Raw genomic sequence first — 17,947 nt, forward strand, 5'->3', positions numbered from 1 at the left:
ACATTACTGTATAAATAAATAAAAGCTTTCATGACACGAATACAGATATTTAACCCTTCATCTGAGCAAATCTACTTCATTCAAGTTATATTGTCTCAAATTGATTAGCTGGCATAAATGTCCATTAATATACCAATTAAAATTCAATCTAAAGTACTCTCGTTAACAGACCATCTTAATGAAGTATTTTATGCAAGTAATGTGATATTAAGGATCCATTGACTGACCTGTCACGGACAAAAAAATGAAAAGCCTTCATGGGAGCCATGATTTTAACCATGCAGTTGCTTTATTTTCCATTTTACTCCTTTGATCAGAATTGGAGATCTGATTATTGATTCAAAGCCTTCTTGAGGCACCATAACCATAGCAATCTACATTCTCACAGTCACATTTTCATACAGCATATCTAGTCCAATTACTATTAATGTTACAGAAACTCGATTGTGTGCTCTTGAGCATTGTGTAAATCTCAGCTTTCTGAGATATCTCATTCCAGCTATGTTACTAAATACTAATGCAATGTTGGCCAGCTTAATATACTACAGCTGCCAGAATTCTGGACACCCTTATGTTAGTGTTAAATTGTCAATAAGGTAAAATAGTTGCAGATTCCTTCAGTATCTCCAAACCACCAATAGATAAGAGCCAAAAAGCAATAAACTGTTATATGAAATATACATACTGTACATATGTAAATGGGACAAAAATGAAAAATGATTTGGATAATTTTTTCGGTTCAGTTTGGCCTATTCGTTTTTATTGCCCGGTGGCCACATTCACTCTCACTCTGTTAGGAACCAGGTAAGTAGGTAGCCCAGTCGCAGGGGGGACTTGGGGTTCATGACAGGAAGCCCACTGGTGGGGCGCACGGCAGGAAGCCCAATGGCGGTAACTCAAGGAGACCATCAATACATTTAGGAATGTTTTTCACTTAGGTTGTATGTAAGAGTAGTTTTAGTAAAGAATGTTATCCTGGTGATGCGAGTTTCCTCAAATCATCATGCAATTTTTGTCTTTTTCTCAAAGGCTGAATGGCGGAATAAATTGAGGTTTTTTTTTTTACTTAAATATGAATACAATATCTACTGTTCAGTAAGGATGTGCAATTGTGCAAAATAAATTCCAATAAAAAATTTTTTTTCCAAAGGGAATAATCATGGAGACATATAATCTGTCTAAAGTAGTTAGGATTTTCTTTTTGTTGGAATATAGGATTTCTACTTGCCATTCATGAATCTTACAAACCCCAAGAGCAATCTGAGGACATCAAACAATTGTGTCCACCCTGTGATTTCTTCATGCTACTGGAAGCAGTCAAAAGAATGACGTTAGAGTTTTTTTTTACAGTGCATACTGTGTTAGGTTATTCCTGGGTGAACTCTCAGCATGGAAAAAATAAGGTAACTGATAGTCTAAACTGCAAACCGCAGGGATCCCTTAGCAAAAGTAACTTCTTGAGATAACCATATTTCATTGGACAAATGCTTCCTACTAGAACAGATTTCATTATCAAACAGAGTTTGATGACTGTACCAAAATCTTTATCAGAATAGGCAGTGCTTGACATAAGGCAACACTGTAGTTTTTAAATTGTCCTGGGTAACACGATTTGGCTTATTTTAACATCTGTAAATTTAATCTATTTTATTAATAAAAAAAATATGGCCCTTTAGGCTTACATACTTCCTTCATTGTATTTATGTCTGCTAATAAAATATATTGCTTTGCAATATAAAAAAAAATATAAAAAAATTAGAATTTTTTCTTTATTTTCTACTTTAGAAATCATTTTATATGATGCTTTTAAAACTTTTGAGGGCACAAAATATACACAAAAATGACTACATTATGTCACCTACCTGAATCGGCGGCTGCCGCCACCACGGAGGAGTGGGAGACCCCCCCTCCAGCAGGCAGCAGTCTCAACTGCCGGTACCGAGGAGAGGGAGACCTCCCTCCGTCAATCAGCAAGCGCAGCCGCCACGGAGGAGAGGGAGACCCCCCTCCAGCATCCGCATCCGCCACGGAGGAGAGGGAAACCCCCCCCCCAGTCAGCCAGCAGCCTTAGCAGCCGTTACAGAGGAGAGGGAGACCTTCTTCCACCAGTTAACAGCCACAGCAGCCGGCACAAAGAAGAGGATGACCTCCATACACATCTGTGCGCCTTAGTTATAGGCTACGGTCTTGCCACACTCAAGATGGCTGCCAGATTTTACCAAAAGGGAAGTGACTTTTCCTGTTTTGGTGCCAAAACCTCTAATTGGTGCCTAGTCACTTCCCATCCTTTATAAACCTTCAGTGGACATCAAGACCTTGCCCTCTGATGGTCGTGCCTTTGTTTCATAGTGCTACGTTCAGGTTTTTGTCTTCAGTGTTTGACCTTGGCTTGTTCCTGTTTATTCTGACCTCTGGTACCCCCGACCTCGGCTTGACCTTGAACCTGTCTGCTCCTTGTGTCCTACCTGCATCAGTGTCTCCAACCTCGCTATGCGTGACACATTGGTCAGATTTTGCAGATTTTAGCTCTGGAATATTTAAGGTTTAAAGCTCCAAGTTAAAATATAAGATTCAAGTCGTACATACTTTAAAACTTTAACATCTTGCTTTCTTAACTGTTTTCCACTTACTGTATTAGATGCCTAGTTATATCTGTAAAATAAGCAAAATCACAGGAAGCAGCTATATTGTTTTTATCAACAGACATATGAATTATAGATTGAATGTAATTAGAAACAAAACAAGAAAACAAGAAAAAAAAAGCTATTGAATCAGTGTACAAAATCAAGTATGCAACGCCTGTTGGAGCAATGGGTGGAGATTTGGACAGAACTGTCCACTAATCCTACTAATTGTAGGTGAAAAGTGCTTATCAGATCTTATGTTAAACCAATTTATGTTGTAAGCAAAAAAAAAGAAAAATCCTGGAAATTATTTTGTCACCAAGTAGTAAATGAATAATGTGTGGATTCCAGAGAGATCATGTAATTATGATCTTTTGTTATGCATGACAAGATGAAACATTTCATCTTATTGATTTAACTATCATAGTGGGCCATCTTCTATGAGTTTTACTTGTTGGAAGGGCCAAAGAAGTCTACCAATTTCTTAATGGTAGCTGGATTTATTACTTTGTAATACATACGTTTCAATAAACCACTAAAATAATATGATTCATATGCAACTCATGATTTAGTGAATAAACTGCTACATGCCTTTGAGTTAAATCACCTGAAACCCCATGGTTTAATGAGCCTTAATTACTTTAGACTTTTCTAAATATCTAAACTGAGATGAGGGGCTAGATTTTAACACAAGTATTAATGTGCTGTTTTTGTGTTCTCAAGCAACATTGTTATATATATATAATATGTATATATATATATATATATATATATATATATATATATAATTTGGTTGAGTATTTCTAATTAATTGTTCAAAAAAGCTTTATTGTCTCTAACACCAAAAGCGTTAATAATAATTTCTTCTCTATGGTCTATAATTTGGCAGTTTCCCCATAAATAAATTAAAATTATGACCACATTCTAATTGCCTAGGCTATAATTGCCATTTTTATTCAGACAGAACTTATTTAGAACAGAAGCTTTTTGTGCCATAGATTTTTCTGATGTACTTAGTCAAACTTTCCTCTTTCTTTGTGACCCTATTTGACATTTCTTCTTTTATGTTGGAATTGGTTAATTAAAATCATGACATTTATCTCAAGTCACAAAATCACCTTCATTAGTATGATAATATTTTTTTTTTCCAACTTTGGACAAGCTTTCCAAAAGTGACCAGCTTTCCACACAAAACTAAATAACTTGTGCCTATGTTCACAAGCACAACTTTCTGTACACAGGTAATGGTTTGATTGACAACCTTTAAACTGCCAGATCAAATGCCAATACTTTAAATGGAGGTATTGCTAATGATGTGGTCGATTAACTAAACAATGGGTTACAGGTGAGACAAGAGCAAAAAAGTGTAAACCTTGTTGAGTTTCTTTGTAAGAAGTATGAGAGTTGGTCCTGCATACGGCATTGCTAGATCTTCTGATGTTATAGAAATATCACTGATTTTACTATTTTAACAGATTCTTTCCTAGATCGAATGCCAACATATTAAGTGGATGTGTTACAGCATGAGTTAGAAGTAGAAGCATTGTTAAACACTCATCTACAGACACCAGACAAGCCAGAAGGCTTGTTGTTCCCTCAGAAATCTCATGGTGCTGCCACAACCACAAGGGATTCTGGGTAGGCACATGCAAATAAGGCCAACAGTTATCACCTTTGCCTCTATATCCACTTTATACATGGATCCATTTAAAGTAATTGCCCGCTGTACAAGACAGCCTTTAGACATATATATATATATATATATATATATATATATATATATATATATATATATATATATATATACATATATATATATACTCCTGGGCACCAGTAGCCCCCAGTGTTTGGAAGCTGCACTGTATTCTCCTTTGACTTGCGTGGGTCCCATAGACTTGTGTAAGGCAAATGTAATTTTAAAAAAAATTATTTTTAAAGATTTGTGCTGGGAGACTTCTCTAGTGTTGCAAGTTGAATTTTGCAAGTTGGCTTAATGTAAACTTGTGGTTTAATAAATAAAAGTAATAGTGTGCTTCTGTGCGTGCAAACCTAAAGAGCCTAGTTTTCCCCCGCCTCCTGCAAGGGGAATAGGGAAAGCGTTCAAGAGACCTACAGAAAGATCACCTATATTGTATTCAAGGCTCAACATTATCTTATATTTAGGATTTCTGCAAATCAGAGAACATTTCCAAGTCCTTTAAAAGGCTGTACCTTTTTATGCATTTCTTGACACCTTCCTTTCCTATACACTTCACATGGTGGGGACACCATACTTCTTTACCATTTGTATGTTTTTTTTTTTATTTGTTTATTTGTGATTAAGGGTATCACACTTCAGATTGCAGCTTCACTATAACTTAAGCGTTGTAGACGCACCTTGTTTTTTCTCTCATCTTGGAATACAGTTTGCCGGCTGAGTTCCAGACTCCGGACTAATTAAATTCTCCCCTTTCACTTTCCTTTAGAGTTTAGTAAATTATGAAGTAAATCAATTTCAGTGTTATATATTTGGAAATAAATTACAGGAATATAAACTTGTGGCTGTGATAATTGCATTTTAAGTACATGTTTAGTAACTGTACCATTAGCTGATAAGGGTCTTTTCTGTAATAGCAAATATTTTTAAACAGCTTCAAATCAATAGTAAATGTCCATTTGCAGTTATAGTAGTAAAACATATGTAATCTTATATTCATGGTTTATTTTCTGCATTCAAACATTTAAAGCTTATAATATATGTGTGTGAAATATGAACCATGTTTCTTGTTTTCCAGAAGGAAATAGAAAGTGAACTGATTTGTTGTCAGTTCCTCAATATTTGCTTAACAGAGAACAAAAGAATTTAACAAGAGAACTCAAACTGCTTGTAAGGGGAAAAAAATACATTTTTGATGAACTTGCGAGGCTTTCATATTGAATATTGAAATAAATAACCCCATTGTTTATGGTGATTTTATGATATCATTATATTAAAATGCCTTACTTATTTCTGGATATTCTCAGTTGAGCGCAGCTCCATCTCTCTTTTTGACCTTAGATAACTACCCACCTGTGCTCATAAGGAGATAAAGGGAAAATACATTTGCAATGCTGGGGCTTCTTGAGGAATGATGTTAAGAACCCATGAGAGAGAAGCAACAATTTGAAACTATGTTTTGTCCTCATCTTCCAAATAAGAATCAAAATCCCCATATTGATTTTTGATACATAAGGATAAGGTTGAAATTCCATGTTTTCACCTTATTAGTGTATGGAAAATATCCACTGATGAGCCTCCAAAATGTTCTTTAATCATTGCAGAAAATGCTGCAGTTACAAGAAAGTGAACAACACATTTCACATCCTCTGCCTTTTGCAGACAAATCTTGTATCAGGGGGAAATTAGGACCCAGCTATCCCTTTATTTTAAACACTTCAGTCACAGTGGTTATTGGTACCTTAAGCCCTGGAGTTATTTTGCCATTTTTCCCATATGAGAGTTTCATTGAGACCCCCCTTGTTCGTTTTGGCAAAAAATAATAATTGTAGTATGTAAAAAACAACTTATTTTTGAAAGTTTCTTAAAATTTAGTCTTCACTTTAGTTGCCCTTGTTGAACATTGTTAGCACACTGACTTTAGGAAAAGATGTTGCCGCAAGCCTGCCATATTACCCGAGTTCTGCATGTAGTGTTAGTGTGTGTGTATTGGTGTATGGCGTTAGTATGCCTGTGCATGAGTGTATAGTGTTAGCATGTGTGCGTGTTATTGTAAGGTGTAACATGTTAATGTGTGTCTGTTAAGGTGCTCGAATTAGTGTATGTTTGTTAGTATGTTACTGTGTGTGTGTGTTTGTGTGTGTGTAAGTAAATTTGTGTATGTACACATGTTACTATGTTAGTTTGTATATATTACTGTATGTTTGTGTAAGTATGCCAGTATTTTTACTGTGTGTGTGTAAGTATGCAATGTACTGTTTTGTTAGTCAGTATGTATATAAAGCAGTATGTGTATTTTATAAATACACCCTGACTCTAACACTATACATGCTATATTTATGCTTTTTACACATATGTGTAGTTTTATAGTCAGTGGTTGTGAGTTAGTGAATGTTATTGGATAGTACATGCATGTATATGAGTGTGGTGTTAGCCTGTGTGTGTATGGTATAGTGTGTGTCACTGTATGGCATTAGCATGATTGTGTATATCCGCTTGTAGTGTTAGAGTCTGTGCATATTGGTGTATGGTATTAGCATGTGTTTGTCACTGATGCTAGCATGTGCATTTCTGTTATCATATGGTGTTAGAATTAGTGTATGTGTGTTAGTATTTGGTGTTAGTATGTGTGTGTCAGTGTATGATGTTATGAGTTTGTATGTCAGGGGTGAGCTGAGGGTTAGTGGTGCCTGCAAGGGAAGGAGAGGAGCAGGAGAAAGAATGTATGTATATGTGTATGTAAGTGTACAGTGTTATAGTGAGAGGGTGTTAAAGCAAGTATGAGTGTTAGTATGTATGCATGTCAGTTATAGTGGGCCTTGAAAAATTACTGCATCTAGACGCCATTAACCCTAAGCTTACCCCTGTTCTCATAAGCTTTACTTATAGGAGGATCTTACGGCATAGCGATGGAGGGAGCAGTGGGCGAGACAGTGGGCTGGACATGCAGCGAGCTGATGGTGGGGGCATGGAGGTGATAAGCTTGTAATGTGCCCCAAGATTTCTTATGGTGGCCCTAGTTGTACCATTTTTCTTTTTAAAAAAAATATGTTTGTAGCCTTCAATACCTTACCTGTATCAAAGCTAAATTATCTTAATGTGATAAAATCAGTCATTGAGATTGCATGAGATTATGTTTAGTTAAGGAAGAAACTAAAGATCATTCTTTAAATAAAATCCTTCCAGATTTTCAGGTAACTTTTATCCTTTGCAATCTTAACAGTGGATTCTAGTTACCTTAATAAAAACAATCCTACTTTATTACTATAAAACATATCATTGAAGGCCAATTCCATCACACAATGAAATATGTAAAATGAGAAAAACAGAAAAAGCACAGATGCCCATGAAAGCACTCTACATCGTATGAATAATGCAGTGTCTCATAATAGTGTCCAACAAAATGACAGAACACAGCCATGCCTAATAACCATAGCATAACTTCTTATGGAATACAAGGATCTTGTAAAATATATAAGTCTTCTGTCAATCTGTTCACTCAATCCCTCTGAGTTCAAGTAGTCATATGTACATAGATTAATAAATACTCCACATGTGAACAGAAGTAACTGGTTAAAAAGCAAGTAGTAAGTCCTCTTCTCCTTGGCTGCACCTTGGAGCTTTTTTTTCTGGGGATACTTAATTACTGTAATTATTATTATCTTTACTTCAGTCTGAAGGTTAGTTCCACTATTTCTTATTTGCATTGTGACATTTTTTTTTGTGATGCAAACCAGTTATTTGTGCAGTCCACTTTGTGGTTCCTGTACCAATTTATATTATACAGATCCCTAGGGAGAAAGCACTGCACACTCTAAAGGATATGTGCCATATTTCTAACCGTAAATGGCCAATTATGGTGTTAAAGTATGACAGAATTCAATTAACATAAATACGTGCACATTTTTCTCTTACATGCTCAACAAAATGTAGATAAAGTGCCTGTCAATGTTTTAATTTTTTCATGTTCTAGTTAGAATGAAGAGAAAACTTTTTTTTTCACCACAGTATCATGAATATGATAATCTATGGAAATCACCATAGAAAGTACTTACGTTAAGCACATTCTACATTAATCCCTGATGAATTGAAATCTCTTCTGTTTAGAGAATATGTTGTTGTCTGTTAGGTGACAGGCTTCCAGATGTTCATGAACTTGCATAAACCTGCTAAATGCAGAAATCTTTTGCTTTTCTTCTTTGCTTTTTTTAATAGAAACATAAATTATTTTAAAAATCAGCATAACTAAGTCCTGGAAACTGTACTAACGTTCAAGTTTCCAGGAGTTAATTGTTGATTAATTACATTATGGTTGAAGTTTATTGCAGGCCTAAAATGCTTTTACAATATAAAGAATTACATTTTATAGCTTTACGTTGTAGATTTACATTGTTTTTCCCTCAGAAATCTCATGGTGCTGCCACAACCACAAGGGATTCTGGGTAGGCGAATGCAAATAAGGTCAACAATTATCACCTTTTGCCTCTATATCCACTTTATACATGGATCTCTTAAACGGATATAAAGTGGATATAGAGGCAAAAGGTGACTGTTGACCTTATTTGCATGCACCTACCCAGAATCCTCTGTGGCTGTGGCAGCACCATGAGATTTCTGAGGGAAAAACAAGCCTTCTGGTGGTGTCTGGTGTGTGTAGATGATTGTTTAATAATGCTTCTACTACCCCCTTAATTTTAGTGGAAGGGCTTCCCATCACCTTTACCCACCATAACTTATGTAATGGTACAAGTGTACCTAGAAGAATTGATGCTGAGGATGATAGAGACATGCCATAGATAAGTAGATATTCTCTTCAGCAGTGGATACTTTATGACACAAAAGTCTAATATCTTGTTTAAGCATTTCAAACATTGGATTCCATGCAATAAAAAATGTAAGCCCCATAATAATTATTATTAATAATAATAACAACAATATACTTCCCCAGCTTGTCTCATGTGACATCCCTGAAAAAATATCTCACTACATCTTTTTCCATCATTGCCAACAGAGGCTTTTAAAAACTCAACTGCACAAACAACTTAACAAATGTAACATCAAGAAAACAAAAAAGAGGATATAAATAGTTATAGCTATATATCATAACACAGCTATGACATAACATACATTCATTTTGGCTAAGTGTTACTGTATATATGTTTATAATGACATTACAACTTTAATTGCAGTATTATTTATCCATTAAATATGAAAGTACTCTTTTGCTTTGTTTCTAAGTTATATATAACTTTTTAATGCAGATAACATTCATAAGTCAAACAACTAAACGATTGCCATGTACAAATCACTCACTGAGGCTTGGTTACAACAATTCTCTGTTTAAAAATGCCCTATATGGAAAAGCAAGGTATAAAATAGTTATAAACGTGACATAGTTAAAAAGTTTAAATGTTACTTTATAATTTGACCCGAGGGGATACAGTGTAAACTTGAATAGATTAGCACTTAGAAAAAGAATTAATGAATCTTAATGGATATAAAATGGTCATAAAATGATGCATTTAGGTAAATATGCAAACGCCATCATTACCCCACAGAAGAAGCTAATAGCCCACAACGATTAAGTCAATGTGCTTCACATTCTGAAATATTACTCTGAAATTTAATTGTGCGTGAGATAACATGAAAGTCATTGTTTTTATTATACTTTTAAAAACTGGGAGCCGTAGAAAGAAATTTGACTATCAACCCAAAAACTATTGGAGGATAATGTTTTTGTGTTCTACATGTGTAAAGAAAAGGATGATATTCATATTTAATGTATAATGCAAGTGAATGGACATTACGGAACATAAAGATTCTTACTGGAATTTTTATAGTTTCATTAAGTAGCGGTTCTAATGGCTCAGCTGGTGGGTTATTTTGTGAATGTGTTGCTGCTGTTATGCAGATAAAGAGTAAACTACAAAAATATTAAACAAGACTTCCGTCTTTGTAGCATTGCTCTACTCCTTAAACACTACAGGAGTCCCAGCAGTTCATTTCAAATGATTTCACCACCTACAGGATTGGCCTCTGTAAGAACTTCTATACCAACCTGGAAGTCTTTAAGGTTTCACACTAAATATGGTCACTATCAATCAGAAAAAGCCAATACTAAAATGTGCTATCATAGTTTTAGCCAGATTGATTAAAGTCTTTCAGCCAGTCCAAGGCATTAGAAGCAACTGAGCTTCACTTTACAGTTCACATAATATCTTTGTATAATTATTTTGTTATACTCCTACATCTGTTTCATAAAGTTAAATTTCAAAGCTATTTGACTCCCAAACTACTTTAAGGAAATTAGATCCAATAGGCTAGATTAGTTAATGAAATGAACTTAAAAAGAAGCTAGCAGACTGGATCCCCCTTTGCAGCATTAAGACTTCTACCCTCTCAACGTTAAGACTTTCAAATAGGTTTCATGTTTCTAATTATTTTAAATATGTAATGATATACCCTCAGTGTTACATTGCTCACCTTTCTGACATGTAACATTTTTAATATCAGAGTTATGAGCACATCTACTATTGTCCACCATTTCTCATGACATAAGCCCTACCTCCAATTCAGTAGAATCTTAGTAAGTTACTAAGGGAAGGGTTAATATGCGATGTATGATAACATAATGTCTAGGTAGAATTAAGATTACTGCCAGACAACCTTTATAATAGTATCAAGACCATCGGTAATACAGGGTCAGTAGTAGGAACCTTATGCACCTCACTGTTTTATATACATAGGTGACCCTTCCTACCTTAACATATGTTTGTTTTTGGGTTTTTTTAGCGTTAACATTCATTCATTAGGATGGAGTTTTATATTCTTAACAAAGAAATGCTGCAAAAGATAAATTATATATGTTTTATATCTACACACACATGTAGTATACTTTAATACATCTGGGTTTGGTTGTACATCCGATCACAAGGTGGTCATCAATGTGAGCACTCACCACATGGAATGTTTTAGTGTTCAAAATAGCAGCTGAGCTACACACCTCGGGCATGTTTTAATCATTCTTAAGACATTATTTTCCCTATTGGTTTTTAAGAAACTGTTATTCTGCCTGTACATTTGTGGTAGTTAGTGAGTATGATGCTTAAACTGCTTCCCCTCAAGTGAAAAGCAATAAAACAGCCTTCATCACAATGCTTCAGTCAGAAAATGGGAAATCAATTAACTTATTTTCAGTGAGAGATTTGTGCTAAATGCTTTTTTAATGACCTTTAATCAGATGGCGCCTATCCTCAATTAGCCATCAGATGCAGAGTTTGACATTGAAAATGTATATTTTATGTTCAATTGCATAGCAGAAGTCTCTGATAAATGAACACTACGTCAATATATCTTTTCCTTTATTCATCTTTGAACAATTTTACCACAGTTCTCTCTGTTCTAGCAATAAATTGCAATAATTTTATGATGAGCATTGACTTAACATTCTTAGTGCCAGAAAAGGCCCAGACGTTCATCCATAATCCCCAACAATTCCCTTAAATGAAAAAACTAAAACACTAAATAAAAATGGAGGTGCAACATGTAGGTAAGGTAGAAATAGATCTAAACATGGTGACAAACTGGCAATACAAAGGCCTTGTTTTTGCAGTAGCCTCAAGATACTTCTCTAAGATGGTGTCTTGCAAGCAGTAGGTGACATCTGTAGCTAAATGTAATGCCTTTAGTCCCCTTAAAACATATATGGATTTATGTTGCAGATAAATAGAATGTCCATTGAACTACAAAATATGCGGAAATAAGAAACATGAATGTTAAATGATTTTTGTTAATTGTTGCAATTTTCAACACATATCTTTGTACCAAGGCAGAGGTGAGCTATACTGCAAGAACTTGAACTTATTACTACAAAATTTACAAGCTTTATTATATTTGTTTTTCTTTGGAACTGGAATACTCTAGCCACACCATGTTTCCATGGAAACATAGACTTTGACAGCAAATAAGAACCATTCACAAGCATATCTAAATTCCCTAACTATATAAGCCTCTACCAATTCTTCTAGAAGGCTGTTTCAATTATCTAGCACAATCTTCCTTACATTACATCTTTGCTTGGATTAGGCACAACTGACCTATGAAAAGTAGAAATATCACTATAGAAGCCTTGGGAAATTTCCATCGCTTGGCTCATTAATTTTGTATTAGAATTCCTCCATATACATTACCCCCAAAGATTCACATCCTTCTTTATATAAGAGCAGGTTCTCTTCTCCTTTTGTACCAGTATGTCGTTTTTTGTGTTCATGTAGTTGTGAATTTTATATTTATTTTAATATTACATCTTATTTGCATTCGCTCTCATTATACTAGCACTGCAGTCTTTTCTGTTGCTCTATAAATAAAATGTCTTTATAATAGAAGGTTAATTTTACTATAACAAAATCCATTGCTTGGTAACGTTAATACAAATGATTTATAAATAATTTTTAAACCTACATTTTTATTGTTCTGGTTTTTCCCTAGAAACTCCCAAGTTTCGGACCATATTTAGAGAAGAGAAAACAGCTTATAGCCGAAAGTAAGAACATCGCTTTAACAAAAACTGAAGATTTAAAGACAAATGAAAAGAAACATTTTCTTCCAACAAAACCCATACCAGCAGTCAAGGTAAACATTTAATTTCTGATGCTAAAGTCAATGTCGATTTAATCAGCTTTGTATTCTGGCCTTAACCGACTAGGCCTAGAGTCTGGAGGGATGACAAGCCTTTTTCTGCATCACCAGGGGCAGATTGCCCTATTGGGTGATTAGGTTCCACTGTTCAGTGGATTAATTTAGAAGATCTCAATTCTCCCTTGCAACAGCCTGTTTGGGGCCCAATTTGACTAGTTCAGTTGCAGATTATGACTAACAGGTTCTTGAAGGATCTTTAAAGTTTATGGTTCCTCAAGCAAGATTCTGCTTGTGGGCCACAACGTGTTCCCAAAGCCCCTCAGTCTTTTGGGTTCGCCATTCTTAATTGTTTTAACCTTATTCCATTTCATTCTCATTAAATCCTCTATCCATTTCAGGCATGAAGACCAGCTGCTGCCTTAAAGATATAAGCAGTTGTCCTGTATTCCCAGACTTGAACATGTTCCTCTATATTGTAACAATCTGGGAGCTTCTGTTCATGCCTCTTATAGTCAGTTCATAATGTAAGAGAATTATGGATTTTTGATAGTTTGTAGGTCGTAACAAATAGATTACATTTCAAATATAGATAAATAAATTGTTACAAATCTTTCTAAAAGGGCTTTATGTTCTAAATGTTATTGTGTCAAACATTTTATGCTATATTTACGAAAGTACTGTTAGGTGAAGGACCATTTTGAATACAGAAGCAACTATATTATCCATATACGCCAAGCAAACCTTTGTTTAATTGTGACATATTTTGATTAAAATGGTTTATTTGCCTCCTTGCTATTCCACTCAGTTTTTAAAATGTACATTGGAAATAAGTGACTGATGTAGTCAAAATGCGGAGCTGAATTATAAAGAATCACAGATGTTCTGTTAAGGTATAATTAGTTTTGTAAATTTTCAAGGATGGCTGCTCTCTTTGTTCCTTCTTTTTGATTGTTAAATAGCATTGTGTTGGTTATCTTTCTCACAGAGTATAAGTGCAATGAATCGAAAAGTTTTTTTTAAAAAAGTATTACTTTTTGATACAAAGATTACAGGAGCCGCAGGATAATAACGTATTCATCTTGATTCTAATTTATTAGCTAGAGTTCATAACAGTTTAAAAACAATGCATTCATTGAGTTGTAATCATGGGGAGAAATTATATTGTGCCCATGTCTTTCCATATTTTGTAGCAGGTTTAAGTTCATGTGTACCTCAATTACTTTTGTCATTACTCATAAAATGTACGTTGATTTACTAATTACTACAGAATTTCATATAATTTTTCTGTTTGTAATCTAAAAAAGGACATTCCCTCAAATACGCATGCATTATTAGGTGTCATAGGATGAAATTGTACTTGCATAACACACGGTTACACACATTCACTCACCTATGCATTCTAACACAGACACAATCACTCGCCTTGCACTTTGGACCTTGGGTTAGCCCTGTTTTGAAACCCTCTGCCCCAGGGGTTGGCCCACCATTGCACAGCGCCACATGCCCACTGAAGAGTCTCTAAATTCTGAATAACCAGTCCAGTATGAAGGATAATTTGCCAAACAGAAGTATATAAAGTGAACATTAGATTTTGATACGTATAACACAAATAGAACTTCCTTATTTAAATGTAAAGACAATAGGCTTATTTGTGGTCACAATATTAGCATACAATTAAATAAGCATTCCAAAATAGTAAGAAATCTACATCATTTTGTATGCTATCACATACTATGCAAAAGCATTTAATAACAAATTTTGCAATGCAAAAATGCTTATATGTTATATACACTTGTGTGTGTGTGTGTGTGTGTGTGTATATATATATATATATATATATATATATATACACACACAACATAAACCATTAAATGATCATAATGAACATAAATGATCAGTAGCACCTCGTTTAATATTTCTGAAAATGTATTGATGGGTTTTGTTCAATTAATGTCCTCTCCTCCAAGCAATAATTATTGTAACAATTTGTGTGTCAAAGAAGTGAACATAGTCCTGACACTGCAAGGATATGATCCGCTATCTTCAATTAATTTGTTCTGCTGGGCTTAATAAGCTTATGCAAGTTGTATTAAAGCAATTTAATATTAATCGTATACACTGGCATGTTTTTTTCTTTTCAGGATGTAATTGGCAGAGCATTAAAATATATTGGATCATATGGTGAATTAAACATTCAAGAACACGTTGTAGCCCTGATTGACGAGGAAATGTGCATTAACTGTGGAAAATGCTACATGACCTGCAATGATTCTGGTTATCAGGTAACATGTCTGATATCTTAAGGAAAGTAATGCACTTTTAATTGTGAAAAAATAGGTACTAAGTATTGAGTTCTTTTTTTATTGGCATCAACTGGTGTAGCGAAACTGCAAAATTAAATTACTGAAAAATAATTGCAATCTTTGCTAGTTTATAATTGTACATTTTGCAAGGCATGCAAAAAGAAAAAGAAAAATGCAATATGAGGTCAACAGAAAAAAATGGATATCATATGGAAACATAAAACATTCTTAAAGAGAAGAGCTACCGTTTTTTCCTTATTAGTATCAGATTTAAAATGAGTTTTGTGCAGTTGTGGTTGGTGTATTTTCTTTTTTTAAAAACATAGTTTGAATAATATATTTCTTTTCAGATAGCTGCATAATAGTGATTTGTGTGTGTGTACGATCTCTGTTATATTAGCCCAATTCACTAGACAGACAGAATAAACAACAGAATGGCTAAATAACCAAGCCTTGCGCCTTACCTAATAAAAGTCTATGGAGAAAAGGATTTAATTGAACAAGAAAGACTTCTTTAGCAGTGCCATAAAGAGACACCTTGGTGTGTGTGCGTGTGTTTTTGAGCAAGGAAAGTAACCCAAGTATCACAACTTTCTACAATGATAATATAAGGAATGTTTATGGGAACAAACACGTCACCCCACCATTTGACATAAGTGGGACATGTCTCATCATTCCCCTAACCTAGGATTTATCTGCTCCACCAAAAAGAGACAGTCGGACAATTTAAGCTGCCCATTTTTCTACCAACTGTCAGGACTGAAACATCACTTACTCCTTAACCTTTTATGTTGAGGATCCCATGAATGCTTAAATTCTCTCACTATATTAACATCTGCCATGTCCCATTAAAGGTTATTTTCCCCCTCGCACTGAAAAAATAGCCTGCTGTTGTATTACATATTAATGGTCCTTTGCACGTATATATATATATATATATATATATATATATACATTAAGCTTGTGATTTACTGCTTTCCACTTTTTACAAAAAACTGTTCACAAAGGTAGTTTGGAGTTAAGTGGTGGGATTTCTTTTTTTTTTCTCTTTGAAATTGAACTGTTGCTATGGTAGCATTGCAGAAATGTACATAACTATCTCAAAACAGGCTTTATAATGAAAACGTGGACACTTAAATTGGGGCACTGTTGACCTTTATCAGATTGACATCCAAACCACTTATTTCTATTTGCAGGCTATCGAGTTTGATCCTGAGACCCACCTGCCTACTGTCAATGACAACTGTACTGGTTGCACTCTGTGTTTCAGTGTCTGTCCTATTATTGACTGCATCAAAATGGTTACCAGGACAACGCCTTATGTACCAAAAAGAGGTCTGCCCTTAACTGTGAATCCAGTGTGTTAAGGTGACCAGTTCAACAATTAATGTGGTCTCCTCATCTTCCACTGCCACCTTACCGTCTCATTATAGTACATTAGTTAAAATCAACTCGGATTAATTATATATATATATATATGTGATTTTATATTCACTGGTATTTGCATTATTTGCTGCTTGTTTTAATTAGCTCATATTGTAAAATACAAATAACGATTTCGAGTTCAAAAATAAAATCATATTGCTTTATGGAATAGCCCAATGTTTCCACTTGCAATTAGTTAGTTCAATACAAAGTACAGTAAAATGTTAAAATGCAAAAATGGTAAATGAAGATGAATGGAAAAATACTGTAAAACTAAAATTAATCCTCCCCATCTGTGTTTTTTTTTTTTTCTTCTTTTATATGCTCATAACTGAAATACATAATTAGTTATTTGAAAAACAACAAATTAAGGGAATAATTACTTTTGTGTGCAGACAGTAGACTTACAATAAGGATTTAACACTGGATTAAGTACTTTGTGTAGTGTGTCCACTGATAAAACATAATGCATTTCTTAATCCCTAGTACATTAGAACTCATAATGGCTCTGTACAAGACAAAAACCTCAACTATTTACAAACACTGATCCATTTTATTGTTTTTTTTTTTCTTTTCGCTATGAGCTGTTTGTAGGGAAGCTTCCTCGTTTGAGTAGATGTTTTAGAAAACTCTCTATGTCGCTTTCATGTGGGAATCTCTGGTAATATAAATTTAATTTCTGTCCCAAAGTGTCCTAATAGCCTGAGCTAGGGACAAAGGGAGCAACTCTATATAAACGTTAATAGTGATGGTCAAAAGAGTTTAGATCACAGATCCTATTAAAAAGGATATATCATATATCAATAAATAAAATGAGCTTGTACTTAATTTCTTTGTTAATTTCTTGTAATAATTTACTGAATCTATGAAGAATTCTATATTACCTACTTAAACAAAAACAATGCCAATTATATTTGTATTCAAATGTATATCCACTTGATTAAATAAAGTATATTAAGCAATGCAATATGTACGTGTTTTCTAAATGTGTTATAATTACATGTATACTTCAAAAGGCCTAGTCATCAGAGTCGTTTCTGTGCATGCACTCAGGGGTCTCATTGGACAACCACCGCATCTCTTGCTGAAAAGGGTGGCATTGTCCACTTAACAGCCCTGTGTACGACATAAAAGAATACACTTTCATACAAAAAAACAGACAAAATGTATGTTCACAAAGTAACATTGTTTATTACATTAGAGCAGGGTTGAGTTTAAAGATGAAGATCATGGGGAAAAACAACTCTTCCTCCTTTTGTTCA

The 17,947-nt window shown here is 34.3% G+C and overlaps 1 protein-coding gene across 1 annotated transcript in view; it reads left to right on the forward strand.

Moving 5' to 3' along the window:
• Positions 1-17,652, forward strand: part of DPYD (dihydropyrimidine dehydrogenase) — a 325,720-nt gene extending 308,068 nt beyond the window's left edge. The window contains exons 21-23 of the mRNA XM_053470008.1: positions 12,808-12,951; positions 15,099-15,239; positions 16,457-17,652. Of these exons, the coding sequence (XP_053325983.1) occupies positions 12,808-12,951; positions 15,099-15,239; positions 16,457-16,627 (456 nt within the window). The 3' untranslated portion in view covers positions 16,628-17,652. The remainder of the gene's footprint in view (positions 1-12,807; positions 12,952-15,098; positions 15,240-16,456) is intronic.
• Positions 17,653-17,947: the final 295 nt, after the last annotated feature.

Source organism: Spea bombifrons, chromosome 6 (assembly GCF_027358695.1).
Source record: "Spea bombifrons isolate aSpeBom1 chromosome 6, aSpeBom1.2.pri, whole genome shotgun sequence".
In the NCBI taxonomy this organism is placed as follows: Eukaryota; Metazoa; Chordata; class Amphibia; order Anura; family Pelobatidae; genus Spea; species Spea bombifrons.